The sequence below is a fragment of the Pseudopodoces humilis genome, chromosome 7 (assembly GCF_049639895.1).
Source record: "Pseudopodoces humilis isolate 2021_Gansu_Grassland_sample_001 chromosome 7, ASM4963989v1, whole genome shotgun sequence".
In the NCBI taxonomy this organism is placed as follows: domain Eukaryota; kingdom Metazoa; phylum Chordata; class Aves; order Passeriformes; family Paridae; genus Pseudopodoces; species Pseudopodoces humilis.
In genome coordinates this window covers 18,175,925-18,203,808 of record NC_142206.1, presented here as the reverse complement: position 1 = coordinate 18,203,808, position 27,884 = coordinate 18,175,925, and the positions used below count along the sequence as shown (strand labels likewise).

The following is a 27,884-nucleotide window of genomic DNA, read 5'->3' as shown; positions in this document are numbered from 1 at the left end:
GCTAGAGGAGTGGATGGATGAATCCTGAGCATTTTGGAGTTAATCTTCCTTGGTTCTGTATGCTTCCTCTATGGAAGCGCAGCCTGGATGGATGATAAGGAAGTGATAATTTTGGAGCTGCTTTGCAGATTTTTGGAAAAGACAGTACTGACTGCAGAACAGTTGGCAGGGAAGGTATAATTTTCAAGCTAAACTTGGAGCTAGAATACATACATGGAACATGGGTGTGGGGTTGTAAATACAAGCACTGCTGATAGAATTCTTGACAAAATAAAAATTCAGAACCTTTAATGGCTCTGTTGGCACAAGAAAGAGAATGTGATCTAGTTGTGCATACACTTAGACTGGAAATTGGACACCTCTGAATATCTCAGAGGAGCAATTCTGCCACAACCTGTCTGTATACAAAGTGAAAAGGGGTAGGTGGTGTGAAAAACAAGGCTTGAGCAAGTAATAGAAGCAACTACACTGTTTACCAGGAAGACAGCATCAAGTCTGTTTCATTCCTTGGGCCGTTTCACTGCTTTAAATTCTTGTTTAATGTTACCCTTGAGCTGGCAATAAAGATAAGAGCCTGTTGCAGGGTGTATTAGGAGTGCCTGCACTGTAAGGGCTGTTAAATTTGTTACCTTTGCACCTGCCATTGCCTGAGGACTGCTGAGACTGAAAACTATACCTTCTGCATGTGCTTTCTGCTGAAGTTATATGAACAAGAACCCTGGTTCTTTTATTCTGTCTGCCATTAAAATTAAATTATCAAATTGTAAGCTGCCTCCTGGGAGAGGCAATGAGAAACATACCTAAAAATGCCTCTTCTGGCACGTTGTAGAAAACAGTTTTTCTCGTATACTGTGTATACTACTTGCTTACTTTTTTTTTTTTCCCTTTCTGGTTTTGACCCTCTTAGATCAGATGCTGCTACCTGTTAAAGGGAAGAAATTATATTTATTCAATACATGCAGTAGTTTGGTAACAGTATAACCTCTTTTTAGTGTCCTTTCATTCCTGTGCAAGAGTTGTGATGCCAAAAGGTTGTTTAGCACAGGCAGGGGAGGGATGCTATAGCAGGAATTTGACTCAGGACTTACTCTGCCACCATGTTTGTCTTATAGGTGACCTCCAGTACTGCTTTTGGGACATAACCCTGGCCCTGCTGTCCCGCCAGAGGTGCTCAGGTTCCTGAGAGCTACTCTGAGGTTGGATGGAGAAAGAGAGGCTTGGGGTCCCTGGCAGTGGTTGGGGAGGCAGGAGCGACACACGAAGAGGAGGAAATGAAAGGGGGAGGCGAGCGCCTGGAGGATCCAGCTGGTGCCACACTGCAGGGTAATGGCCCAGCCCAGAGCCTGTGAGTAGCTGCCCTGGCTCAGTGGTCGTGGGAGATGGTGAAGGCTTGCTTTCCTGCTGGGCTTGGAGCACGTCCCACATTTCTGTGGTGATGCTGAGAAATGATGATGAGTCAGTCCTGAGCAGGGTGCATTGCATAAGGGGATGCCATGCTTGGTGTCATGGGAGGAAGTGAAACAAGGGAGAGGAAAGTAAATCTAAGCATGTTTTGCCCTGGTATCGTGTGATTCCCATCTTGCTGGCACTCTTCACCTGCAAATCTCTCTTCCCTTAACACCCTCTGGGGACATTCTCAAGCCATCACTAAGTCCCTGCCTGTGTGCCCTGTCCTTTGGGGAGCCCCACCATCCTGTGTTATTTCCCCAGTCACCCAGGTCTGGGAGCATCCCTGCAGGGAATCAGCGTCATCTGGAGCAGGGGGGATGTGAAAGAGGAAGTGTCTGAACTCACTGGCCCTGGCCTCAGTGCATCCCCATAGCTGTGGTCAAGAGCTGCAAGCGGGCTGGGTGAGTTATCTGGGGAGCAGCTGTCCTGACATTGGCTCTGCCCCTGCAGCCCGCTGCTGGCGTTAGAAAACTCCCAGTTTTGGGGTAGATGAATCTGTGGCTGGAGCTGTAGCAGGGCTCAAAGCGTGAGAGCAAATATGTTAATGTGACACTTGGGCTGCAGGTCAGCATCTGGTGGGAATTGTTCCTGTGTCTTCAGTCCCAGCCAAGATCCTTGGCTTCAGTTCCTCTCTTGAGAACAGGAGCTGTTCAAGCAGTAATTGTGGTTGCACTGTTCAACAACTCCTCTGCTTTTCCTTGCTGGCCAAAATCATCCTAAAATCATGCAAAATAAATAAATGAAAGATCTGCAATTCCAGAGAGTCATAGTCTCTTTTAACCACTTTCCATGCCCAGGTCAGCAGCAGGAGGACAGATTGAGTGAAGTGGATCTCTACCCAGAGGCTGCGTGTGCTCCCTCCCACAGTCCTGAGCAATTGCATGCTGGAGAGCCTTGACCTCAACAGGAACAAGCTCAGGAGCATTGCCAGCATTTCTAAGCTTTGCAACCTCAGGAAGCTGATACTGTCCAAGAAGAGTTTGAACTTTCCCAGTGGAAGAGTCTGGTCTGTTTGGACAGGCTTGAGCTGAATCAGAACCAAATCTGGATCATCCCAGAGCGGGTTTTCTCCCATCTCCTCAGGCTTAAACACCTGTGGCTGAACAAGAACCATCTCTGTGCCCTCCCCAGGGACCTGGCAGCTTGTTGAGGCAGCCTCCAGTAGTTCAACATCTCCAACAATCTGTTCCAGACCTTCCCACAGCCAGTCCTGCAGCTGGCACACTTACAGGGATTCCATGTGCAGAATAATGCCCTTTGCCATCTCCCCAAGGAGCTCTTCCAGGGACAATCCCTGAAAATGTTTAAGGCTAGTGGGAACCCTCTCTGGGAGCTGCCCAGTGAAGTGTGTGCTGGTGGCATTCAGCAGATCTGGAATTACTTCAACCAACTTCAGCATGGTTTGGGGCAGGAGGACAAGAGGGTCCTATTTTCCTGGGAGCCTCACTGGCAGGGAAGTCCACCATCTGCAGAAGCCTGAAGCAAGGGCAGTCCAAACTGCTGGTGCCCAAGGAAGAGCGAACAGTTGGGATAAAGATCAGTGAGTTCCAAATCAAGGACTTCACATTTCTCTTCTGGGACTTTACTGGCCAGCTGGAATACTACAACTCACCACATGTTCATCACCTCACAGGCGCTCATCATCCATCTTCACATGTAAGTACTGAGCTGGTTTGGATTCCCGGTAGAGCAGGGAAACTAAAAAGGAGCTAGGGAAACTGCACTGCACAAATTCACACCGTTTCCATTGGACCTTGAGGCCTGGTCTTCTCACTGCTGGCATAGCTGGCTCTTCCTCTCTCCTTTTTGCAGATCAACCTTTTAATCCACCAGCTGTCATCACCTCACCAAAGGCCTCTGTTTGGAGGGATTGAATAAGCATGGACTCCTTATGTGACAACTGAACCCCACCTAAAAGGACTTGCTTTCTGAAAGGAGCAAATCCCTGTCATCCCTCCTGTATTCTGTGGTGCTCCCTGAACATGGAGGGGGCTTCAGGCTTGGGTTTGGTGCTACAGAGGGATGCTCTCATGCACAGCAGGGTTTGACTCTGCTACACCCCATAGCTTAAGGATGGGGAACTGAAGCATGAGCTTGGATATATTCCATATCAGCTTCTGAGATCTGAGCTCTTGTCTAGCAAGCTCCTGGGACAGCACAGAGTGTGTGGTCAGGCCTATACTGGTGGAAGTTGGCTGGAGACCCAGAGGGTGAGATGTGAATTTGGGATTTTCTTTTTCTCCCTACCCAGGCACCAAACTAGTGACAAAACTTTTAAGGAGCTCGTTGGTTCTGGATCAACAACCTGTCCATGTAAGTCCCAGACTTCCTGTGGGAACCCGTGTGGACTGCTGCCAGGAGCAGGAGGCAGCAGAGAAGACACATGACATCATGGCCAGGATCACAGCCGTGCTGGCAGAGAGGAAAAGCAACTCCACTCGCTTCACCAACAACCTGGAGGGCAGCAAGGAGCCCAAGTTTTTCGTGGACCAGCAGGAGAGGCTGAAAGAGATGGGGAGCTGCATGTTAACCGTAGGGCTGAGATAACCTGGGTTCTGGCTGGCTGAGGTCACCCTGCTATCTCTGGCAGCCCAGTTTGCTACTGGCTAAGGTGACCTGGTGCATCAGGCCACTGCTACAGCCCCTCCCCAGGCTGGGGTGGATATGGTGACCCTTGGCTGTGACCTGCAGGGACCTTGTCCCTGGTAGGTGATGGACATCTCCTCCTGTGGCTTGTGGCAAGTGCCTGAGGAGGAGTGTGAGGGGTCATTTACCATCACCAGGTGATTTTCAGGAACTGCCACAGAACAGAGGTGTGAAGGAAGTGCCCTCTGAAGCTGAGCCAGTGGAGTGTCTCACCCTGGGGGACCTCAGGGCCATTAGGTCCTTCCTTTACCTCACAGGTTAAACACTCCTCTGGATGTGCTTTTGTCAGGTATGTGCTCCCTCTTTTCCAGATCTTCAGCTTAGTTGCTGTAAACTGCATGGATCACTGTGACAGCAGAAAGCTCGAGGCCACTATTTTGAAGCACGTGAAGAACAAGGAGCTCATCCCTGAGGTTGTCCAAGTGCTGCTGCCCATCCACAAGCTGCTATCGTGGCTGTTGCACAGAGCCAGGCGATGGCAGGCGATGGTGGGTGCTCTGTCACCCCTGCCAAGCCTTGCTGAGAGGAGCTTCTGTCCGCGCCTGGGACAGGCTCTCTCCAGTGCTCTCCTGATTTGGGGATGGACTCTCCAGCACTTGCTGCACCTTCTTGCCCCATTTGTGTGGCAGTGGGGTCACTGCCAAAGACCTTGCAGTGTTAATGCTGAGCACACCTGAGTAGGCCATGTTGTCTAGTTTCTTGCTTTCAAGTGATGCTTTTCTTTCTCCCCTTTTCCTTGTATAAGCAATTAAAAACATCTTGCAGGAAGGAGCTCCACAGCTTTAATGCAACAATGTTTTCAAATCTACATCCTGCTAACTTTATTTAATGGCCCCTTACCCTTCTCTAGGCCCTTTTTCCATGTGTCTTGTGACATAGAAGGACTAGCAGGCAGCTCCAGCCTCTTGCTTATTTAGCAAAGCAAATATGAGCACCACCAGTTCCCAGTGACATCTCTGGCCCCTCTGGCCACTGTAGGATTAGTGAACAAGTAAATGCTTTTCTTTTGTGGAGATAAGCCAGATTTTGTTGCCTGTCTCTCTGCACTGCTGAATGACGGTCTGAGGTTTAACTGGCAATCTGAGGTTTTCTGGCTGGAAACAAACCTGCTTCCTCAAACAATAAAAAAAACCAAACCCAGTATCAGCCTTGTTTTTCAGAAAGTCCTGGCAGGCTGTTGCCACTTGCAAGGCAAGGCTGTGGGAGCTTCAGGGCAGCACTTAGACAGCTGAGGAGAGGCAGAACATTTTTGGTCACAGTCATCAAGCATCACTCTGATGCCAGCTACTTCCCCAGGGATGGCATAGGTGATATGGAATGCTGCTGGTTTTTGTTGGCTCTCTGAAGCATCGGCCTTGGAATTCTGTGTCTGATAGATGCATGCTGAGCTCCTGCGTCTCCCTCTAGGCATGATGGACCTCCAGTACCTACTCAGCAAACTCTCCCAGCGTGAGCACCTGGCCAGCCTGGGCAGAGAGCTCCTCCAGGACATCAGGCTCATCATGTGGTATGAGGAAATCAAGCACTTGGAAAGTACCATCATTCTCCAGCCTACATTTTTAATAAATATGTTCAAGGTGAGTATGGGGACCAGGACCATCTCCGTAGAGCCCAAGTCCTGCAGCTTTGCTGGGTTCCTCTCACTGCCACCTCATCTCTCCTTCTCTTCCCATGCAGCTCCTGGTGTAGCACCACCTGTCCAGCAGCTCAGGAGCATCTCCATGGAGACCCCGATGGGAGAACACACCACCATTAGAGACAAATCCAGCTGGTGTGGGCCTTCAAGTCAACAGCAATGCTGTGCTTTGGTGAAGCACAAGCTCTGTTCGGAAGGGATGTCGGATGTCTTTGAGGAAATCATGGGACACAGGCCTCACAGAGGGAGAGGGAAGCTCTTCAGCCTCCTGGAGCACTTTGAGCTCTGCCTGGAGGTGAAGTGCTCAAGCACTCAACCCACAGGCCAGGGAGTTTGTGCCTGGGAAGCCGTGGGAGACCACACGGAGCCAAGGTGAGTCCTGGTACTTGTTCCTAACCTATCTGAACCAGACAGAGGAAGTGTCTGAGGTGTGGGGAGGAGATCATCCTGCGGACCTCCACATCTGTGCCTACTTCTCACCCTAAATACCTGAGGGCTTATTCCAGAGGTAAGCATTGGTTTCCAGCCATCAGTGAGGTTGTGGGATTGAGTTTGCTCAGTGCAGTGCCAGGATGACTCTCGGCAAACCCTTGGCTGTTGAGATTGTATCTGCTGAGGAGTCAGGATACCAGGGTGGCTTCTCAGCTGTGCCACACACATGTGGGGCCCTGGGTGAAACCCTTGCAATGTTCACTGCCTGGATGTGAGCAAAGGCCACGCTCCTTCTGGTTCACCTTTCATCTGGGGGGCTGCTTGGCGAATCTGTGCCCATCCAGGCAGGCAGAGGTCTCTGAGTCTCACCCAAGAATGTTCTAGCTTCTATGGGTGTTGGAACTGTACCAGTTTTTGGAACTTCTCCTGGTTTTCTGGACTTGAGTCTAGAGTTTTATCTGATGGTGGAATGGTTAAACCCCAACCAGCAACTAAACACTACAGAGTCACTCACTCTCCCCAAAGAATCTCAGCTGGACTGGGGAGAGAATCAGAAAAGCAAGAAACCTCATGGGTTGAGATAAAGAGTTTAATAGTTGAAATAAATTATAACAGTAATAGCAACAATAATATTGTAATGAAAAGGAAATCAGCAAAGAGAAAAATAAAACCCAAGAACAGGTGCTGCAAATACAATTGCTCAGCACTAACCAACTCATGCCCAGCCTGTTCCCAAGCAATGGTCCTCCAGCCAGCTCTCCCCCAGGTTTATATGCTGAGCATGATGCCACTGAGTATGGGATAACCCTTTGGTCATTTGGGGTCAGCTGTCCTGGCTGTCCTCTCCCAGCTTCTTGTGCAGTCCCCTCGCTGGCAGGGCAGCCTGAGAACCTGAAAAATCCTTGACTTAATGTAAGCCCTGCTCAGCAGCAACTAAAAGATCAGTGTGTTATCCACATCATTCTCATCCTAAATCCAAAGCACATCTACTAGGAAGAAAATTAATTCCATCCCAGACAAAACCAAGACAAGATGGCCAACTCTGGAAGGATCTCTTGGTTTAAGAGGTTGCTCTTGCTGCTTGAGCTTTCAGTAGGGGAAGGTCCTCGTTTGGTGTCTGTTCTTACTGAAACTTGGTTAATATTTTCAAGTCCATCTGGTGCCATGCTTTCTCCCAGCATTAGAGATAAGCTAGGAGAAAAGTGGTGAAAGCCATGGGCAATCTCCTTGCAGGTTCCTCGTGAAAGCTTGCTCCTTCTATTGCATGCACTGGGTGGCCAAGGTGACCTGCCTGTTGGTATGCAATGGCAAAACCCTGCTGATCAAAAGAATAACCAGAGGGCCTACAGCTACCTGGAGCTCCGCTGCAGAAAGCCATCAGAAAGGACAGGTAAGATCCCTGATCTGTATTTCATGACTCCCAACCCCATGTCTCTCCTTAGCTCTGCCCCTGCCACCTCCAGCCCTATGGAAGTGTCCCAAGAAGCCTCTGCAACATGTCCTAGTCTGGCCTGGGTCCACCAGCATTCCACTTAAAGGTTCCCTCTTTGTCCATGCAATTCTGTTCAGGACTCCTCTAGAGGTATCACGTGGAAGTGGAAAATTAAGTTTTCATTCTTGTCATGGAGCAAATGGGTTGTCCTTCCCCAGAAGGCCTCAGCAGAGTACAGTCTAAGTCTGGGTCTTCAAGTGATAAAGCAAAAGGGCCACCCAAGCTGGGGACCTCTTCCAACATATCATTAAATTCCTTATGGAGGTTTGGTTAACTGGAGAGATGGAGCTGGTCTGACAGTTGATGCCGTGGGCTGGAAATGATGTGTGGGTCACAACAGAATCTCCTGGGCTGCTGTGGCTGGGGACTGTAAGAAAGCAAGACATTCTTCTTTTGCCTGGAAGGTTCCAATTGCCTGGGAGTTCCTCGTGGCAGTTGTGCTCACCATCCAGAAGCTCACTGAGGAGTGGCCGGGGCTGCACATGTGAGGATGCCCTGCCGAACGTCTGTCTGTCCCACAGAGTTCCTCTGGCCAGACATGGATGGCACAGGTGCCATGTATGTACACACAGTGCCCTGCAAGCAAGGCAGGACCCAGGTGGTCACTACTGCAATGCTGGTGCAGCTGATCAGCTTCTAAAAGCCAGGTGAAATTACTCATGAAACTCACCAGGTGCCCTTCTCCCGACCATAGCAGCTCCCATGTGTCCCATGTGGTGTTAGCACTTCCTGGTGTGGGAAATTGGAGCATGGAGGGAAAGGGTGAAGAAGCTGAGACTCTAGGGCTCAGGCACAAAATGTTCTCTCTGGACATGTGCCCATGTGTCCCTGTTTCATGAAGAGCTGAAGGTGCTCAGTCGTCCCACCAACGGCTGTACCTCAGGTCAGGGTGGGAAGAGAAAGCCCCTTCCATCGCCTTGGCATCATATTCCATGGGAAGTGCTGAGGGCAGCTCCTGCTCCTTCTTTCCTGGGCTTTTTCCTCCACAGGAGAAAGGAAGACATCAAAACCTGCGGGACGTGTGGGCACTGTCCCTGCCCAAAGGTGAGCCCAGTGTCCCAAGTTTGTGCCGCAACTGTGCTCAGGGAAAAGAGGGCTGAGGGTTTCATGGAGCTCAGGTGCTAAGGGTGTCCCATTCCCACAGCACCCAGGCCACAGGAGGAGCCCCCAGCACAGCCCTCTGCTCACTATTATGTGACAAGCTACGGGACCACCACCTTTGGGCCCAGCAGCATCCAGGTCACAGGCAGGTAAGGACACTGCTCCCTCCTCTTGCCCAGGGACCACAGTGATGGTCAGGCTCCTGAAATGAGGGGGTGCAGTTGCTTGCAGCCTGGGGAGGGCACACCACATCTTCAGGCAGCCCTCTGGTTTCCACACTCCTCCCTGAGATACCACCCCCTCTGCAGCTCTGAGCTGGCACTCTGGGTGTTTCGTTTTGTAGTTGCTGCCTTATTTTTCCAGAACATCTCCAGCAAGTAACTCTGGGCCAGTGCTCAGCAAATTACTTTTGTTTAGCCCAAGCCAAGCTGTCCTCAACACACTCTGCTGGCAAATCGTGTTTGCAGCCTTAATGCATGGAAATAAATGCATTGATAAATGCATCCCTTCACTCTGGGAATTCACCTCATCTACTCAAATTTAAGAGGAAAAAGACACTGATAAAGCTCTCTGATACCAGCCCACCCCTGCAAGCAAGGACTTTGCTGAGACAAGGCTGGGCATGGACCCCTGTGGTTTTGGGGGTAGAAGGGGGTGGTGAAGATTTCAGACTGATGGCAGAGGCAGATATCCAGGCAACAGCAGCAAGAGAACTACATTTCTATACATATATATTTTAACTTGGAAAAATTTAAAAAAATAAATCTGTAAATTACCACTCTCCACAAAAACACACGCTAGAAGCTGACAGGGGAAAAGCAATGTGTGAACTCCAGGACTAGTCAGTGAAGCTGTCCTTGGGTTGGGGGGTGCTGGTTTGCAGAGCCTGGGATGCCCAGGGGGTCCTGCTGCCTGTGCCAGGGCCATGGGGAGGGGGAGGTGGGGTCAGCCCAGCTGCATGTTGTACTGCTCAATGAGCTCCATGAGGTCAAAGGAGTTGGAGAGCTGCAGGCTGATGGTGTGGCTGTCCAGGGAGGAGGCTCCCTCCTGCAGCACCTGATCGTAGTAATACTCGCAGAACTTGGGTACCAGCTGCAGTGGCAAAACATCGGGGTTAGGGGCAGGTTAGAGCAGCTGCCTGATATGGCTGCAACAACATGCTTGGCCCTGTCCTCCTGGAGTGCAGGGAGATGTCTGGGGCACCCTTTGTCTCCCTCAGCCCCTGAGGGTCCCTGTCCTTGGGCAGCTGCCTTCCACACCATCCCGCCCAGATCCCGAGTGTCCTCTGGCCCATCCTCGTCCCATGTTTTCCCTGGTTCCTAAGGTTCCCTCCCTGGTCATGCTGCCCCCATCCATGCCTCCAAGGGTCCCACTCCCCTGTCACTCAATTCCCCCACCTTTCTCAGCCCCCAGGCTACCCCCTCCTTGGGTTATCCAGATGTCCATCTGCCCCAGATCAGGACGGTTCCCAAATCCCCATCTCCACTGCACACTGAGGGACTCCTCTCTTGAGCACCCAAGCACTCGCCTCCTTTGGCTCCTGAGGCCCCCCTGCCCAGTCCCTGAGGAAACTCCATCACCTCTCCACACCTAGGCATCCCCATCCCTGGGCAGCCAAAATCCCACCTGCCTCAGTCCCCAAGGGTTCCTCTTCAGGCACCCAGACCCTCCATCTCCCACCCAACTGGACCTTGAGGATGCCCCTCCTCAGGCACCCAGGGTCTCAGCTCCCCTGGCCTCCATGAGTATCTCTCCTCCCCTGGGCAGAAGTGGGATAGTGGGTTTGGCTGCTTCACCTTGACCAGGATGAGCTTGGACTCCTTAGGCTTGGTCTTGGAGAAGGCCTGCCCAAAGCAGAGGTAGATGGTGAAGTCGGGGGATCGCCGCCTTTGGCCATTGCGGAAGTCCCTCAGCTCTGCGAGGCAAAACAGGGCTCAGTTTTGGGTTGAGCCCAGTGGAACAGAGGGGCTGGGAGGGTTTGGATGCTTGTAATATCCTGGGGCTGGCTCCCATGAGCCCCAGAGCAGGCTTGGCAGGAAACAACACATGGGGAACTACATGACACACCTACCTACCTGTGCAAAACTCATTGAAGTCAAAGATGGGTGTTTCCTGGTCCCGGTAGAGCAGGTTGGGTGGAGGCTCCTCAACCCCCTCGAGCTGCTGGGACAAGGCCCAGAACACCTTGCACTTCTCCCGGCGGGTAGCAAAGACCTTGTAGGCGCGTTGCTCCAGCTGCAGCCCCGCGATGCCCAGCAGCTCCTCGGTGATGCGCCGCTGCTTGCCGTCAGCCACGCTGGCGGGGCTGGGGAAGTGCACCACGTGCCAGGGGCACGGGCTCTCCGGCAGACTGGGGGGCTGGTACGTCAGCAGGCAGCGGCTGCCCCCAACCACCTCCCGGTGGAACTCCTTCCCCCGGTAGTAGATGGTGACATCCAGGATGGAGACGATGCCATCTGCACCAGGAAGTGATCAGCAGCCGCATCCTCCGAACCAAGATGTTCCCCCTCCCCAGAGCACCCCCCAAGCATATTTACTGTTCATAATTGTAATAATAATTTATAGCTATTACTAACTAATAGCCCTCACCTGTGTTATCCAGCAGCAGCCGTGGCTGCGGCACAGGACTGGTGGCAGGCACAAACAACGTTGCCTCCGCCGCGTACTGCATAGGGACCGCGCCCTCCATCAGGTGGCATGGCGCTGGCACGGCCCCTGCAGCGGGGGATGAGCAGCATCAGCATCACCATTCCAGACAAAGCAGGTTGGGGGCTGCTTTGGTGTGGGGTGCTCAAGGCATCCCCTGGCCTCTTCCCACCCCACCATGGCATTGCCAGGGCCACATCCTGCCCCATGGCACCCACCTGTCTCTTCTGATGGCATGAGGCCCGTTGCTTGGTAGGTGTCCAAGGTGGGCTGCTCCACCGTGGGCACCCATTGTGGAAATGTCGTGGGAGGGAAGCAACTGTTTTGGCTGGTGTTTGTGTAAGGCTGGAGCAGGGTGTCCTGGTGAGGCTGGAGCACAGTGTCCTGGTGGGGAGTGTCCCCTGCAGGGAAGCCACCTGTGGGAAGGTGCTGGGATCACTCACCCAGGCAGTCACCAACTCTGCACCCTGTGAGCAGAGCTGGTCTCACCTGTGGGCACCCAGGGTGCGGTGAGCGGGCCAAGGACACGGGGAGAGATGTCACAGTGCTGCAGCAGGTCCTCCAGAGTCCTGAGCTGTGTGGGGTCAGTGCTTTCTAAGGGAGAGCACAGCGGGTAGGATGTCTCACAGCCCCAAAATCAGCCCCAGCTGAGCCTACTGGGTGTCCTCTCCCAAAGAAAGATTATGGGACTAGTGCTTACCTGGCACAGCGATTGCTGAGGCCATGTCTTGGGGGTGGAGCTCCAGCTGGAAAGGGAAGGAAAATGGATCATATTACTGTGGTTGCCAGGCACCCAGCCTCTCCCAGCCTCTCCATTTTGGCCAGGTGCTGGGCTGCAGCTTGGGAACAATACTTGTGGAGTGGCAGCAGGGACCCACCCTGGCCTGCTGTGCCCACCCAGCTACCTGCAGCTGCTCTTGTGCTGCCTGCTGGTCCACCGCAGGGTTTGGGATGCTGGAATCTCCCTCCGTGCTGTGCTGGAGGGTGGCTGAAAGGAGAGCACCAGGAATGGGAGGTCTTGAGATTGCCCACCCCACCCAACACAGCCCCTCCATGGGGCGAGGCTCACCTGAGACAATGGAGAAGACCTTGTGGGGGTCATCACCACGCTTGGAATGGTCCTGTTCCAGCTTGAACATGTGTGTGCTGCTCAGGGCACAACGGAAGTTGGTCTTCCACTTGGCCGGGTCCTCAGAGCCTTCCTCATAGCGCCCACTGACCTTTGCCCAGGCCTGGGGGTGCAGGGAGGTGGGCATGGGGTCCCTGGCTCCATGAGCATGGAGGTTTCCACGGATGACTGGTCTTCCCCCACCTTCCCAGTTCCCACATCCCCCCCACCCTGAAGACCTCAGCTTGCTGCTGGTCACCATCCTATCCCACACACCTTGAAGACCCTGAGCTTGCTGCTGGCGACCCCCACCCCGCCCACCTTGAAGATCTCCACGTCTCTGCTGCTGACACTCATCCCACCCACCTTGAAGACCTCCAGGTCACTGCTGGTGATGTCTTTCCTGGCGTTGTGTTTCCAGGGGACGCGGAAGATGGTGTGGGCAGAGTCGATCCAGCGCAGCCCCCGGTAGTTCCCGCTGTTGATGGCGTTCAGCAGCCACTGTCCGAACCGCAGCCTCTGCGCTTCCCTGTGGGCACGGGACCGTCACCGGGGGACCGGGGCCACCCGGAGACGGCGACCCGGGGCGGGCCGGGGGTGCTGGCCGCCGCTTACCCCTCCTTCTCCGCCGCTGCCATGGTGCTGGGTGCGCAGAGCCTCCCTGCCGAGCCGTGCCGAGCCGAGCCGAGCCGTGCCGAGCCGAGCCGAGCCGTGACGAGCCGAGCCGAGCCAAGCCGAGCCGTGCCGCGCAGGGCGGTGACCTGGACGCGGGAGGGGGGGCCGCCTCCTGCCCGCTCCTTTATCCACCCCTCCCGTTTTCCTGGAAATCACGTGTCCCTTCCGAAAGTGAAAGTGCCGCCGCTCCCACGCGGGGCGGTGTCGCCGCTCCCGGGAGCGCCCGCGGCATGCTCCGGCACCTGGGCTGCGCACCGCCTCCCCGGACTATTGAATTTTAATAATTAAAATAAATAAACCGGACCTAAAGTGGAGCGTGGCACCCTCGGAGCGCAGGGGGCCGCCCGCACCAGCTCCAGCCGGGACTTCCCGGGGCTGGAAACCCCCGGGCCAAGTCCAGAGGTTTGTTTTAATCCTTCTTCTCCCGGCTGCCTTGGCTTGCACGCTAGGGCCGTGCTGTCAAAAAAGACAAACCAATAAAGGCCGAAGTGCGGAGGGCAGCGCTCGGCACCGAGGCAAAGGCGAACCAGCCCATGCCCCCCACAGGAGGCGGGTCAAGGGCAGCCACAAGCACAGCCCGGCTCTCCCCGAGCCCTCTGAGCTCGGCGGGGAGCAGTGAAAACAACCCAGACTCCCTGAGAGGGTTTTCGAGCTCCTTACACAAGGACCAGGAAGGGGTGGAGGGGTCAGTGGGGCCGAAGCACGGAACTGCAGCCTTTTTCCCAATGTGCTGCTTGTTTTTGAGGAAATGTCTTCTTTCCAGGAACTCCCTACTGCCTACTAGGCACTCTACATGTTTTTTCAGAGCACTGCCTTTTGTTTCCCAGGAAATTTCCCACTTCCTTCCTAAAAAATCCCGTGCTACTCTCCGGGAAATTTCCTGGTCACTTTGCAGACTATTTCCTCCTTGCTTCCTGGGAAATGTCTTTGATGTTTTCTAGAGTCGTCCATTCCTGTCTACAATTTTCCCCTCTGCTTAGAAGATCTCCACTGCTTTCCTAGGAAATTTCCCCATGACTGTTACTCCCTGCTGAGAGGGAAGCTCATGTCAAGTACAGACAATTTGATGGGTGAAGGGCTGGGTGTCAATGTCTTTGCAATGGCTCCCAATGTCTCTGCTGACTTTGGGCAGCGAGGCTCCTGGCACAGACAGGGGAATGCACAGCCTGGCTCTCTGCGCTTTGGGGTAAAACAGAAGGGTCAAGGGCGGGTATGTGGTGGGCAGTTCGGGAAGGCTGTGCCTTCCTACTGCCTCAGCCAGTGGGGGAAGGAGGAGGGCAGCATGTGCCTGGAGTTTAGGACAAAAAGAGGCCGCTCCCTCTGAAACCCTGAGAGGGAAACCCCACAGCTGTGTGCCCTGGTGGATTCTTTCCTCCCGTTCGGATATAGATGCAGGACTCCTCTGCCTCCTTTTTGGACATAAACTTCTGGCGTTTGTAGATTTTCCTGACAATTGGTGATCCTTCCACTGTCGGGTCTGACACAACACAGCAGGAGGAGCTGGAGGTGCCTCACACAGTTGCGGTGACCAACTCCCTTTGGCGCTGGCCAGCACCAGGAGATTGATTGGATTGGGTACCCGAGACTGTACAGGAGACAAAGGAGAGGTGGACCAAGGGCATCCAAGAAGACTCCATAGGCAAGGACCACTGGACATGGATGCCCAGAAGGGGCACTGAGGGAAAGTTGGGAAGGGTCTTGGCAAATCTCACTGGTGAGTGCAACACTGGGGAGTAAAACTTGACAGGACACCCAAGGCGGGCAACAAAGTTTTAAAAGGGTCTCGACCATAGGGATGGTGATCCCAAAATACCTCCGAAGGGTCCTTTGGGAGAATGTTGAGATGGTTTGCACATTCTCCCAGTAGTTAAGGACGTGGATGCCCGGAGGGGACTATAAGAGGCACCTAGGAAGGTCTCAGCAACCCACGGCCAGAGCAGGAAATATTGAAAGGGAGTGTGGAGAAATAGGGCAGACTATGGGGAAGCTGTGTGATCAGAACACTGGGGACTGGAAGTTCTCTGCCTTATCTTCAAAATCTGCTGTCTAATACAGGGCCAGCTGCAAGTCGTTTGTATTCCCGGCTTCCAGGAGAGGGAAAAGAGGGAGGTACTGTTCCTACACCCTCACCCCTCCCCCGGCCATTATGGAGCCAGAGTGGAGGATTTGGGTTTGTCCACTTGCTACTCAAGACTTAAAGGAGTTTCCCTCAGGTGAGGAGTGGCGAGGCCGGGTGTGGGAGCACAGGACCAGCAGCACGGGCTGGGAGCTGTGGTGGGCAGTTCGGGAAGGCTGTGCCTTCCTACTGCCTCAGCCAGTGGGGGAAGGAGGAGGGCAGCATGTGCCTGGAGTTCAGGATTAAAGGAGGCTGCTCCCTCTGAAACTCTGAGAGGGAAAGCCCCGCAGCTGTCTGCCCTGGTGGACTCTCTCCCTCTGTTCGGATGAAGTTGCAGGATTCCTCTGTCTCCTTTTTGAACATAAACTTTGGTATTTGTGGATTGTCCCGACACTGGGAAGCAAGAAATTATTTCCCAAGAAATATCATTCATCCTCTGCAGGCAGTTCCCCTTTTGTTAATCACCAATTCCTCCTTTGCATTCTGGGAAATTTCCGCTCTCGGAAATACCACTGTCACTTTCTTAAAAAAATATCACTTCTGCTTTTCAGGTATTTCCCAAGTATTTGAGGCAATTTCCTCCTTGTTTTCATGGATTTTCCCTCCTTTTATCTCTAGGCTATCCCTCCTACAGCCTTGTAGGAAATTCCTCCATTGCTGTCTAGAAATTCCCTGAACATTTCCCCTTTTGCTTTCAATGACTTTCCCCTAGTCCTCACATGGAAATTCCTACATTGTGTTACAGAAAATTTCCCCTTTGTTACCCAGGATATTTAGCTTTCTGGCTTCCTTTTTTGTTCCAGGAATTCCCCTCTTGGTTGCTAGGATTTTTCCTTTTTTTTTTCCAGGAATTTCCCCATGGGGCTTTAAGAAATTTCATCCAAACCCAAATTTCATCCAGGAAATTCCACAAGCCAAAACTGAGTCAAGCACCTGAACCCAGGACAGGGGCATTCAGCAGATCCAGCAAAATGTATCTAAGGGCAGTGAACACCATGAAACCCAAAAAGGAGGCAGGAGAGCCAGGTCAGGGTGGGAGCAAGGGACAAGGCTGGCATGGACAAGGTAAGACTGGTGTGGCCCGGGGTGGGTGGAGGAACAGGTGGGAAGAACAAGGAGTGGTGCTGGCTGCTGGCTCCTGCCCCAGGGACAAGCAGTGCCCAGGGAGGGGAGCAGAGGTTTGTTTATTTACTTTCATTCCTCAAAGCTGCAATCAATGCAGAGCGATTTCAGTTAATAGGTGACTTATTAAATTGATGGGAATTCTCCCATTTTAAACTTTTTTTTTTTTTTTTTTCCTTTTTGCAAGCAGGACCCTGCCTGGCAGGAGAGGGGGATACCTGTCCTGCACAGCCCCAGCTGTTGTCCCCTGCCATCCCCCCGGGTCCTGATGGCTCAGGGACCTGTCCAGGAAGCTAAAAATCAGCCTCATTTAGGTGACCAGCTCCTGCACAGTGGAAGAAGAGCCGGAGATTTCAGGAGAAAGAGTCAGTTTTTTAAAGAAGTTTTTAAAAGCATCCCAAATGACAAGGAGAGCCTTCCCTGAACCTCAGCCCTTCATTGCACCAAATTTTCCTGCAAACTTAAACCCACCATAAAAACCTGCACCCCATGCACATCCCTGCAGCCACAAATCACCCAGTTTCAGGGGACAATCCTTGCAGGAAGAAGGGCAAGCTGAAACCCCACAAGTTTTATCAGCAAGTTTTATCTTTTGGGGACCCTCCCTGTAAATCAAAAAGCAGCAAGGAATGGGGCACCTTAAAGAAAAAAATAAAATAAACCTTTCTCTTTTAATCCACCCAAGGGAAATCCAAAGCAAGAGCAGCATTACAGCACTACACACAGCACAGACATCTATCATTGCCTTTGCACAGATTCCTTCCCAGATACATGGAGAAGTCATTAAGAAAAAAGAAAAATAAAATTATTCACATATGCAAAGTGACAAGTAACGAATCAGCCACAGAACAACTTTTTCAAAGAGAAAAAGGATGCATCAAGGAAGAAGGCCCTCAACGTACAGGTTGCACAAAAACCTAACCCAAGAATGGTGAAACAGAGGTGGTTTTCTTTTAAACATTAAAAACAATGGTATTTTTAAAATTAATTTAAATACACATTCAAAACACAAACACCAAGGAGGCGCCTGGAGAATAAAGCAAAATGAAGGAATGAAAAGTGTATTCAACCAGTTTAATTTCAACACCAAAGTTGGGTGGATCGCACCAAATGGAATAAATAATGGAAAAGATCACACTGGGTTGGTAGATCTCACACTTAAGATCACTTAACTAGAATTAATTACACAGCCCAAGAGAGTACTGAATGAGGAATTCCTCTGACAAGTGAATCTTAGCAGGGGCAGTGACCCTTTAACAGAGCAGGTTGTAGGTGTGGATTTGCCCTGTGCCACCCACCACTGATCCCACCCCAGGAGCAAATGGGATCTTCTTGTGATGCAGAGGACTCACCCCCTCAAGTGATGGACACACAAACAGCTCCTTGCTCAGAGGATGTGAACCCTCTGCCTCTTCCATGCCCGCTGGCTCCAGTCACACCCAAGGCAAACATCAGAACACAACCAGACCTTGTGTTCTCACCTGGAAGAGTGAGCCCACAGGTGCAGCATTTCTACTGTGGCTCCACGAGGTTGGGCAGTGCCAGAACTGGAGCCAGTGCCTCATTCCACACACCTGGGGTCAGGCTGGGAAAAAACCAGATCAGCTGATCTACACCTGCAGCCACAGCTTTATCACTCTAGGGGTGGCAGGTTGAAGGAATGTAAGTGGCTTCTTTTTGTTTGGTTTTCCCTCCCGACAACCCTGAACAACAACAAAAAAAAAAAGACCCATAACCCAAACAAAAAAAAGGATGCAAAACAGAACTAAAGAAAATCCCCAAAAAACAAAACAAAACAAAAAAACAAAAAGTAAAAACAAGAAATAACCTCTCCCCGAAAAAAACAAATAAAACAACAATAAAAATAAACCAAAAAATCACCCCAAAACAAAAATAACTTGATCCCAAGTTCCTCTCCCTTCCGTGCCTGTAGCCAAGCAGGGAAGCACCTTTGGACATTCATGTGATCCCACAGACATGTTCCCTACAGAGCAGACACCTTATTTCTGCACCTCACCCAGATGTGCCTGTGACACCTAGTTAGGAGGGACATCCCTTTGCTTTAAAACAAAAAAAATTACAAAATCAATAGGAACAATCAGAATTCATTTAAGTCCAACTAGTTTTTAAAAAGGGAGAAGGGAGGACTGAAGGTTTCCAGGCCAAGGAACTTGCCAGATCCAGCATCCCCCCCACCCCTGCCTCCAGCAGCAACAAGATAAGCCCCCTTTGTGCAGCATTCACTCTTGACCCGAGGTCAGCAGACCAAGGAGGTGTTGAGGGGACACGGCTGCCCCTCCAGCTCCTCCTCAGACAGCTGGCAGCTCCAGGAAGAAAGAGAAACTGAGTGGATGAGGGTTGAAGTTAATTCTTTCCCATCTCTCCTCCTCCCCAAGACTGAGAGGAGACTTCTGCATCGGCAAGCCCACTCTGTGCTTACCAGTGTCCTTAAGAATGACAATTTAAAACCAAAAACCAGGAAATTAAAAAGAGAGATGCATAATTAAGTATTGTCCGTGGAAGGAGCGGGAGGGGGCAGGTTCCAGATGGCAGCAGAGAAGGGACTTTCTCCCTCCCCAGGTTTGCCCATCTGGGCACCAGGTCCCTTCGCGTCCCTGCGCGAACCCTTTGTGCTGTTGCTCTGACATCGATCGACACGGATGGCGAACACGGGGATGAATCCAGCGCTGCAGAGGGCGGGAGGGCACACGCAGCCACTGCGGAGCTAGGCCCGGCGCTTGGGGAGCATGTCCAGCAGGAACTCCGCGATGCCGACGAAGTAGACAACTTGTGCAATGCCGAAGAGAGGAGCAATGACCAGGGCTCGGCAGTAGGCCCCTTTGAAGAAGGCCGTGGGTCCTTCCCTCTGCCAGATCTTCCTGGGGAGAAATGGCACAGACTGGTAAGTGTCCAGCCCCCCCCTCCACTGTGCCAGGAGAGCCCCTGGCCATGCCCTGCCTTTCTGTCTCCCTTCAGAGACCACATCCAGGAAAGCGCTGTTGCCTGGCACAGCCTCCACAGCACATCACCCATCACTGCCCAAGTGCTCTGCAAGTGGCCGGGCAGAAACTTGGCCCATCCCTACATCTGGCTAGAAGCAGGAGCAGCTGCCTGTGTCTGCAAGTATAGCTAAGACAACCAACCCCATGCTTGCATCAAGAGGTCCCCTGCTCAAAAGCTCCACCCTCAGCATGGGACAGAGCCCAATGGCAACAGATTCTGGCTACCACAGAAATACAAAAGCAGAAAAAGTCCCTTCGTGTTTTGAAGCAGCCAGACCATAGTTTAGCAAAAGGTCAAAGGACAGTGCAGCTGGGGACAGCCCACTCTGGCAGTGCTGGTGCAGACATTGTGCAGAGCAGTCCCAGGAGGGATATGAGACTCAATACTGTAGGATTTTCCAACAGTGGAGCCTTGGGAAAGACTACCACAGCACTGCCTCCCTTTGAAGAAATAAAATCTCAGTGTTATGACTACTGGGGTTTGGACAGAAGTATTTAAATATAAATGCTCTGTTTTTCTTACTCAGTATGGTAAGTTCTCTTTTATACAACTGTATTTACATCTGCTCATATATCTATATATATCTCCAGATAGTCAGACAGAGATAAAAGCACAGGTTCAGAGGGAACATGAAGCACAACTGCTGGTTGGGTCTACAAGCTGCACTGCCTGCCTGGCAGCAGGCAGCAGCAGCTGCCAAACACCTGATGTGGTGCCTCTGTCCTGAGGAGTCTTACTTGGTGCAGTCCAGGATCCCCGAGTAGGTGTCCTCATTCACTCCTCTCTGCAAGGACTGCAGCCGCGTTTTGATCACTGGGGAGGGAAAGAGAGGGGAGACACTGGGAGTGAGGTGAGCACTGGGGGTGTAGCAGGCAAGAGCCACCCTGAGAGTCATGTATTTGAAATGGTCAAAACAAAATTACCAGGAATACAGACCATTTTCATATATTTGTCAGGGAAAACAAACCCATTCCATTACAAATGGATAAAAGGAACAAAAAGCCACCCAAAACCCAAGCCCTCACTCCCTGTGATCAAGGCTTCAAAAAGCTGACTTAAGCTTTAAACCTTACAAATTCAGATATCTCTCTGCAAAGTGGGAACTTATTTTCAAATGCTCATCTCCTTCAGGAAGATGTACCTAAAATACACAATTCTGCTCCTACATTTCTTCACACCTTGAAGCATGTGCAGTGCTGGGGAGAGAGCAGCTACTTTCCGGTGGTTTTTACGGGAGAGAAACAAAGGTGGTATTTAAGGCAGATGCTGTGGAGCAGGAGAAAAGGCCACAGATCTGAGGCTTCCCGTGTTTGTCTCAGACCATATAGTTTTAAGTGGTCTGCATAAAATCACTCCACATGGAAATGTGCCTTTCCTGCCAAGGATAACTGAAATTAATGACACCCTCTTCCTGACATACCTAGTAAGTGCTGCAAACTTCTGTGTAACCTGTGGCCAAAGCTCTAGCTGAGCTGAACTCACACCATCAGAGCCAGAGGCAGCAGAGCTGTCCCTCTCTGTGTGCTCATGCTGCAAAAAGGCTGGCATAGACACCCTCCTCCTCACCTGGCCCAGCCTGAGCCTCTGACTCCTGTCACTTGGCACCACCACAGGCTACCCAGGACTCACCATCACAAGGATTGACAGCCACTGCGGCCGTACTGCCGGCCACACATCCAGAGAGGAAGGACACATAGAACGGAGCCTTGACATTGGGGTCTTTCTGACCCAGCTTGTTCAGGTTTGCAAACAGTGGGAAGTAAACAATGGAGAATGGGACATCCCTGCAGTGGGGCAGGAAAAAAAGGAAGAACAAGGATGAGTTAAGTCAGCACGGGACACCAACAAACTGAGCAAATGAAGAGCTGCAAGGCCCACACTGGCAGCACAGCCATGAGTGCAATGCAGATATCCTGGCTCTGTGATTGCAGTGCAGACAGGAGCTGAAACGCAGTGGGGCACAAGTGACTGCACAAAGGCAACAGGCACATGGGAGGCATGCAGCCCTGTATGATCAATGGGCTCCCTCTTTTTTTCAACACTCAAACCAAAGACACCAGCGCATTCAGAGGTCAATCTTTCGTAAATTACAAGAGGTTCCATCCTGCCATTCCCCTGTGTGCTGCTTTAGTGCTGCCTTTGTTAAAGCTAGAGTAGAGTCACACTGTGAAAGTCCAGGCAGAGCGTCAGAGCAGGCACTGGTCCTTGCATCCAACATGAGCCAGCTCCCATTGCGCACTCTGGGGTTTCAGGCTGACTGTTCTACTTTGCCAGCTCACAAGGACTTCTGTACAGTGTGAAAATACAGGCCATGGGGCAGGCAAAAACCTTTCACAGAAAGCAGCACAATTAAATCTTCCAGGAACAAAAAGATGCTCTCCCTCACTTCTCTGACCTTCCCTTCTTTAATGTACAAAACCCGTGCATGGAAACCGAGTCCACGCACTCGGAAGCCAACGCTTCCTTTGCAGGCTCATTCCTGGGATGGGTGGTGCCTTGGGTGCAAGACGGGGAACGCCAGCGCCCTGTGCTCAAGCCCACACCATCCTACCTTAGCAGCGTGGCTCCCAGGCCCTTGTAGAGTCCAGCGATGCCTTTGCTCCGCAGCAGCTCCCTGGTTATCTGGGTGGCCGTGGTGCGCGTTTCCACCGCCGGCTCGGCCGCCGCGGGGGAGGAGGAGAGCTGGGCCTGCGCCGCCATCAGCTTCTTCTGTGCCGCTGGGGAGCAGAGCGCCAGCACCGGGCTGCAGGGTGCCCTACAGCAGCCTGCTGCTGCCCGGTGCCGCCAGACAGGGGGACAGGCACATCTCCAGGGGCAACACAACATGCAGACAAAGGTGCCCTGCAAGCCTTTGCCCCCCCATCTCCCTCAGCCTGCCCCAGTCTCTTGACAGTGCTGCCGCACCACAACGCTGTCGGCTGCGCTCTCCCACCAGCCCGTTTGCCCAAGCAGGAGCATCCTGTCACGCACCATCTGTGCAGTGCAGAGAACAGGAGCTGCTGTGAGCAGGCAGGGGACAGTCCCTACTTCCAGGTGTGTCCCTGAGCTGCCAGTAAAACAAACAAGATGTTCATAAACAAGACAGCTTCCCAAGTTCTGTTCTGTGCCTCCCTCCCCCGAAAGCAATCATTAACCCAGGGAGTTTCTCAGTCACATTTATAAACACATCCTGGTTTCTCCCACTTTTTTGTGGGAAGTGCATCCAATTGATGCACTTCGGCCCTTTGGCCAGAAGATGGAGAGCACTTCCATCTGTAAGTAATCCCTGGCACACCACAGCTCTCCTGCCACACAGAGAACATCGAAAACCTCTCCTGAACCCTCAAACCATGGCTTAAATCCTTCCAACATTTTAAAATAATACGCACAAAGAGGATAAGGTCTGCCGTAAAACCAGTGAAGAGAGAAAAGAAAAAGTAAATCCGTGATTATTCAGGAACACCACATCAAATGAGAGATTAAAGGACAAATTGGCCCACTTTCCAGGAAGGGCTATAAACATGGTATCTGACAGTGTCATGTAGGGCTCCTGGGAAGTGAGGCCATAGCCCAGACTGACCTCTGGAAGAGACTAAGGAAAGAGCAAGCAGCTCTTTCCCCCAGAGTCTCCATGTCAGACTCTGGTCTCCGCTCTCACCAGAAACACGCCACAGTGTTTCAGCCAAAAGGCACACTCCCCTCCTGCCTCTGCCTGTCAGCTCATGCCCACAGTCCCAAGAGTCTGATCCCAAACCTCCTTCAAATCCAGTGCACTGGGAGAATTTTATTTACTGTTTCAACCGAGACAACTGCTGTTTTTGTCAGGGAGAAAAAAAGAGTACAAGGGGAGACAAGTAATTTGGAAATAACACATCCCCTTGGGAAGCTGTTAGGGAGGTGCTACAGCGGGGTAGAGGAGAGAAAAAACAGACATCAGAAAACATGGAAATGGAGGAAGCAGCATGGGAAAGGCACTGGATCTACCAAGTTTGAATCACAACCTGACCACCCAGTCCTTTCTCCTGCCTCTCCATCCACCAACAGCATTTGCTGTTTCACTTGCCAAGCTTTGAGCAAAAAACCCATTGCCTATTGTAACTGCAAGGGCCTCTGCAAAGCCAGCTGAGCAAAGTGTTGGGGCAAGTAAACTGGGAAGAGGAGGAGAAACTTCTGCTACATATGTGGTATCTCTGACATGGGAGAGCAGGGGGAAGGAAAAGGGTTTTCTCCACTCATCCTCTCAGCTCCACCTTGAAAGCCCAGTCCCAGCTCTTCCCCTCTCCCTGCTCAGGGCTCAGGGAAGAAAAGTCCACGTACCAATGCGTCCTGCATCCTGCAGCTGGATTTTGAGCATCTCCATGGGAGTGGTGACAATCACCTGGCAGGTACCTGCACCACAGCCCGCCAGCATCTCCCTCAGCAATGTCAGCTTCTTCCTGCCCGAAGAAAAGAGAGAGAGTCCATCAGAGGAGATGGCCTGGAATTACACTTGGGCAGCTGCGTACAAGGCTCAGGGCACATCTCTGACCCCAGGGGTTACAGGAAAGGGGGCAGAAGAACCTGCTAGGCCTGACAGTTCAGCACAGTCCAGGCTTGGCATCTCTGCCAGCACCACCTGATATGGAGAACAGACTGATTTTGTCTCCAGAAACAGAACATTCAGAAAAGCCACAAGCCCTGTCAGAACAGCTCCAGACAGGAGCACACGGCCCCCTCCACTCACGGCCCGAGCACTGCAGCTCTCTTCCAGCCTGCTGGTGGCCCTGGTCAGGGCACAGCTTTCAGAAAGGCTATCACATCAGAGGGCAGCAGAGGACCTGAGCATTAAGGCGGATAAGCAGCTTTCTTCCTGCCAGCCTAGTCCTTTAAAAATTGTCAACAAGCACAAACCACAGGACAAGGAGCAAGGAGGGAAAATACTCTACTTACTGCTTTGGAGTTCTCTGAGAAAAGCACAGTAACTAAACAGTGAATATTAATTAGGGAGGCAGTTCCTCTGTGGTTAGGAGCTGCTTCATCTTCCCAGGTTTTCCAAACCTGAACAAATAACCTTTGCACTAAAATGGTCCTCCCTGAGAGACAAGGGATGGGATGGACCTCCAGCAATGAAGATTTGTACATTCTCTGTACTACAGAGCAGGGACTATCAGCAACATGTTCTCACTCATCAAAATGCAGCATTTCATTGTTCCCTTCATTCCAAAGCTATGAAAGAGTCTAGCTAAGACTAAAAAGAGGAACTCAGGATGCAAAACCTCATAAAGTTTCAATTTTCAGAAAGTGATGTGTTTTTGCCCCATAAAAAAAAACTCACGCTTTGGCACCAGGAAATACTGACTTGATTAAAAAGTACATCTGACCTACTCTTTTCTAAAAGGGTTTTTAAAAAAAGTGCGTATAAATCACACAGCCAGAGAGAAACAGCCTCCTCATTTTTCTGTTTTAAATGCAAGTACTATTTTTACCTCCCCCAGCCCTGCTCTGCAGTAATACCTCATTTTAACATGCTTAAGGCGCATCCCCACACTGTGACAGAAGCAGTCCCACAGTGATATTCCCCATTCCCTTGCACAGCCCAGGCACACTCCCCTGCCAGGGGCTTCACAAGCACACACACAGCACAGCTGTGGGGCAGTGGGCCAGCAAAGCAGTATCAATGCCAACCCTACATGAATGGGAGGGCAGATGCACTGTAATCCTGCTGGCCCACCACGTAACCTGGGCTGATTTCTCCACCTCTCATCTTCTCTGGGGAGGATATGAGAACAGGGGATTAAAGGCACAGAGCCACAACAGAGATTACCAGAGACTAAATATAGAGCTATCCTATGAGGCTGAAAGAAGGAATATTTTAGTCTCCCCTTTCCAAATTCCCCCACAGATGAGGAGTTGCAAAGAACAATCCCTCCCACGGAGTTACCCACACTGGTGCTGAAGTGTGCACAGTAAGCTTTCCTGCAGGTATGGGGGAACTAGAATGTGCAAATCCAGAGGTTCCCACTGCCACTGCCTCTTGGAGGTGGCCAACTTGTGTCTTTTGGCCTGAAGCACAGCACCAGTCTCTAAGTGGCTCAATACAGTCAGCAGCAAGGCTGCACAATCCCCAGCCTGGCTGTGGGAGGAATCAAACCACCCAAAGGAGCTGGCTGCCAGAACTCCTCTCTGGCACAGCAGAGCACCTCCCAGTTTAGCAAGAGCCCTGGAGCATCCCTGGAGTACATATCTTCTGGCTTTCATCCAGGGCAACTGCCTTGATAACCAGTTCAAAAGATCAGGAAGATCTGGCCTACATATTCATCTTGGACCATTATCCCAGCCAACTGAAGTCAGCCTTGACTTGACTGAACTCCATGGAGCTATGCCAGCATGACCAAGGAAGGATTTATGCATGTGAGTGTATTTTAGAGATGTCAAACTAGTACATCAAAAGCATCTAGAACTAGGGCTTTCAGCTTTTGGTTTTCACATCCTGGGTACTGGGGAGAGTCCAAGAAAAGAAGTAGCTTAAGATAAGCAAATCTTTTGACAGGAGGTTTAAAAGTTGCCATACAGGGGTCAAACTGCCTTTGCAAAACCTCAGCAGTCTGTACATAAAAGGAGCTTGAAAACTGTTCTAGATAATAAAGGGGTTTCAATATTTAAGGCACCACTGGCCTTATCCTCAGTGGTTTAAAAACTGGCACATCTCAACTAACTTCAAAAGCTGCAACACCAGCAAAGATCTGGTCCTACAAATGCAGAAACCATCTTTTATCACAGCAAGAGAGTGTTAAATATAACATACACACAATAGCCTCAAATTCTGCACTGGCAGAAATCAGTTGTTCCACATTTTTTACTGACATACTATTAATTTGTGACAAATCAAAAATGTCAAATGGGAAGGGGACAAGATTCCTGGTTGAGTTAAATTAATTTAACGAGTTTAAATTAGAGTTTCAAACTAGAGCTGAAAAATAAAACTCAAAAAGCAGGAACTAGAGATTTATGGAAGGCTTTTTGGGAGCAATCAGTTCAAAGTTAGGATCTCTGACAGCATTGGTATATTGATGTCACATGGGAGCAGTGTACGATTTTTTCAAGTTTCTGAAAAATCTTGGCCATGTGGGAATTTACTGTGTTTGGGCAGGGACCAGAAACAGTCATCCTGGAATCAGGATGACAACACTTCCAGAGAGAAAATCTCTGAGCTAAAGAAACATCCAGACAAAGCAATCAGTTTCTACTTCCTACCCAACAGGCTATTGTCCCCAGCTTGGACATCACCTTCCTCACTCATAAAATAACCTCTCCCTCTGTCTGTCAGTCCAAGAGATTGTAGAAAGCTCCCAAGGAGTTTCAAAGCAGACAGAGCCAGTTCCTCTCAAACAATTTAAATAGTGGATCTTTGATATGGATTAGAAGACCAGCACACGGGAGTTGTCCTTCAAAGAAGAGCACCCTCTCTGCCACAGACACAGGGGGATGTGCACATAAACTGCCAGTCAGTCCCTTTAATCCAACCCCTGATTTTCCAAGGGGGAACAACAATCTACTGCAACTGCACTTCAGAAAAGCTGGAGCTATGATGCTGGAAATGCAGTTCCCACAACTGAGAAGCTCCCTCTCACTTCTACTGCCAGCTCAAAAATGCCTCAGACAAGCCAAATAAAGTACTGATGTGGAACATCTCAAAGTAACACTGCCAGGTTAAATGTTGATCTGGAAGTCATTATTCCAGGTATGTGTAGGAGCTCTGTTGCATGTTTGGACTAAGTCAAGAGGAGGCTGACTCCGTACCTGCATCAGGTTTGCCCTGGCAGGAAATTCCAAATCTTTTGCTCCAATGTGAACATTTGTGGAAACGAACAATGGACGGGGTAACACGACTGAGCATGCTGAACACAAACACACATTTTGTCCCAAGACATGTGCCTGGAATGATGACAAGAACAATGCTCCCGTGGGTGTGTTCTCTGATTAAACAACACATCTCTATCTCCCTCCAGATTAACAGTTGAAAGTGCGTTTACTTTTTGGCTGACCTTTGATGTTAACAGCTTCAACCCACTGCAACTGCCTGGCCTCTGTGTGCTAAATAAAAGAGCTCTCCCTAAGCAGCTGTTCTGAATTGGCACAGTGACATTATCAGCTCCTGTCTCCTTCTCAAGGGGAAGGGAGAGATTTCCCCACTTCCAAGTCTCAGTGAGTTGGATGAGGGCTACCTACATTAAAGAAGTGGCTGAATATCCAGTGGAAAACTGCAGGAGAGGCTGCCTGGGCACACAAGTGCCAAAGAAAGAGCAATGTGTGTGCAGAGTGATAGAGCAGCACACCACCAGGACTAGCAGCCGCACTCCTTCCAAAATTGAGAGCCTCACTTTACAGCCTAAGAGTGTTCAGCAGCTCAAGGATCACCCAGGATACGCAACTGATACTTAAACTCATGCCACAGAAGACATGATAAAAGTATTTTAGAAGAGCCTGAAAGAAGAGCAGA

At 51.1% G+C, this 27,884-nt stretch overlaps 2 protein-coding genes and 1 pseudogene across 10 annotated transcripts in view; 1 reads left to right on the top strand and 2 right to left on the bottom strand.

Annotated features, from left to right (window-relative positions):
* Positions 1 to 1,326: 1,326 nt before the first annotated feature.
* Positions 1,327 to 16,946, top strand: LOC106628154 (malignant fibrous histiocytoma-amplified sequence 1 homolog; annotated as a pseudogene). The gene is made up of 12 exons (XR_015772895.1): positions 1,327 to 1,345; positions 2,247 to 3,105; positions 3,701 to 3,981; positions 4,407 to 4,583; positions 5,503 to 5,699; positions 5,799 to 6,239; positions 7,397 to 7,556; positions 8,061 to 8,213; positions 8,645 to 8,685; positions 8,782 to 8,905; positions 16,150 to 16,366; positions 16,614 to 16,946. The product of XR_015772895.1 is annotated as a malignant fibrous histiocytoma-amplified sequence 1 homolog (transcript).
* On the bottom strand, positions 8,898 to 13,268 carry IRF7 (interferon regulatory factor 7). 4 transcript variants are annotated; one of them, XM_014252162.2, is made up of 11 exons: positions 13,126 to 13,268; positions 12,877 to 13,039; positions 12,472 to 12,634; positions 12,281 to 12,390; positions 12,103 to 12,148; positions 11,892 to 11,996; positions 11,621 to 11,803; positions 11,346 to 11,471; positions 10,832 to 11,212; positions 10,553 to 10,671; positions 8,898 to 9,848 (listed from the first exon to the last, which is right to left on the bottom strand). In XM_014252162.2, exons 1-11 carry the CDS (start codon positions 13,146 to 13,148, stop codon positions 9,702 to 9,704), a joined length of 1,566 nt encoding a protein of 521 aa, XP_014107637.1. In that variant the 5' UTR covers positions 13,149 to 13,268; the 3' UTR covers positions 8,898 to 9,701. The 4 variants fall into 4 exon arrangements, with proteins under 4 accessions (XP_014107637.1, XP_014107636.1, XP_087913667.1 ...); XM_014252161.2 differs by having other exon boundaries at positions 11,621 to 11,818; positions 13,126 to 13,267; XM_088057541.1 differs by having other exon boundaries at positions 12,308 to 12,390; positions 13,126 to 13,267.
* A 537-nt stretch (positions 16,947 to 17,483) lies between the features above and the next one.
* Positions 17,484 to 27,884, bottom strand: part of SLC25A22 (solute carrier family 25 member 22) — a 51,289-nt gene continuing 40,888 nt past the window's right edge. For all 5 annotated transcript variants that reach the window (XM_014252157.2, XM_005522371.3, XM_014252159.2 and 2 more), the window contains 5 exons: positions 23,723 to 23,841; positions 21,978 to 22,143; positions 21,056 to 21,210; positions 20,164 to 20,239; positions 17,484 to 19,302 (listed from right to left, as the gene is read on the bottom strand). In XM_014252157.2, the coding sequence (XP_014107632.1) occupies positions 19,149 to 19,302; positions 20,164 to 20,239; positions 21,056 to 21,210; positions 21,978 to 22,143; positions 23,723 to 23,841 (670 nt within the window). In that variant the 3' untranslated portion in view covers positions 17,484 to 19,148. The remainder of the gene's footprint in view (positions 19,303 to 20,163; positions 20,240 to 21,055; positions 21,211 to 21,977; positions 22,144 to 23,722; positions 23,842 to 27,884) is intronic.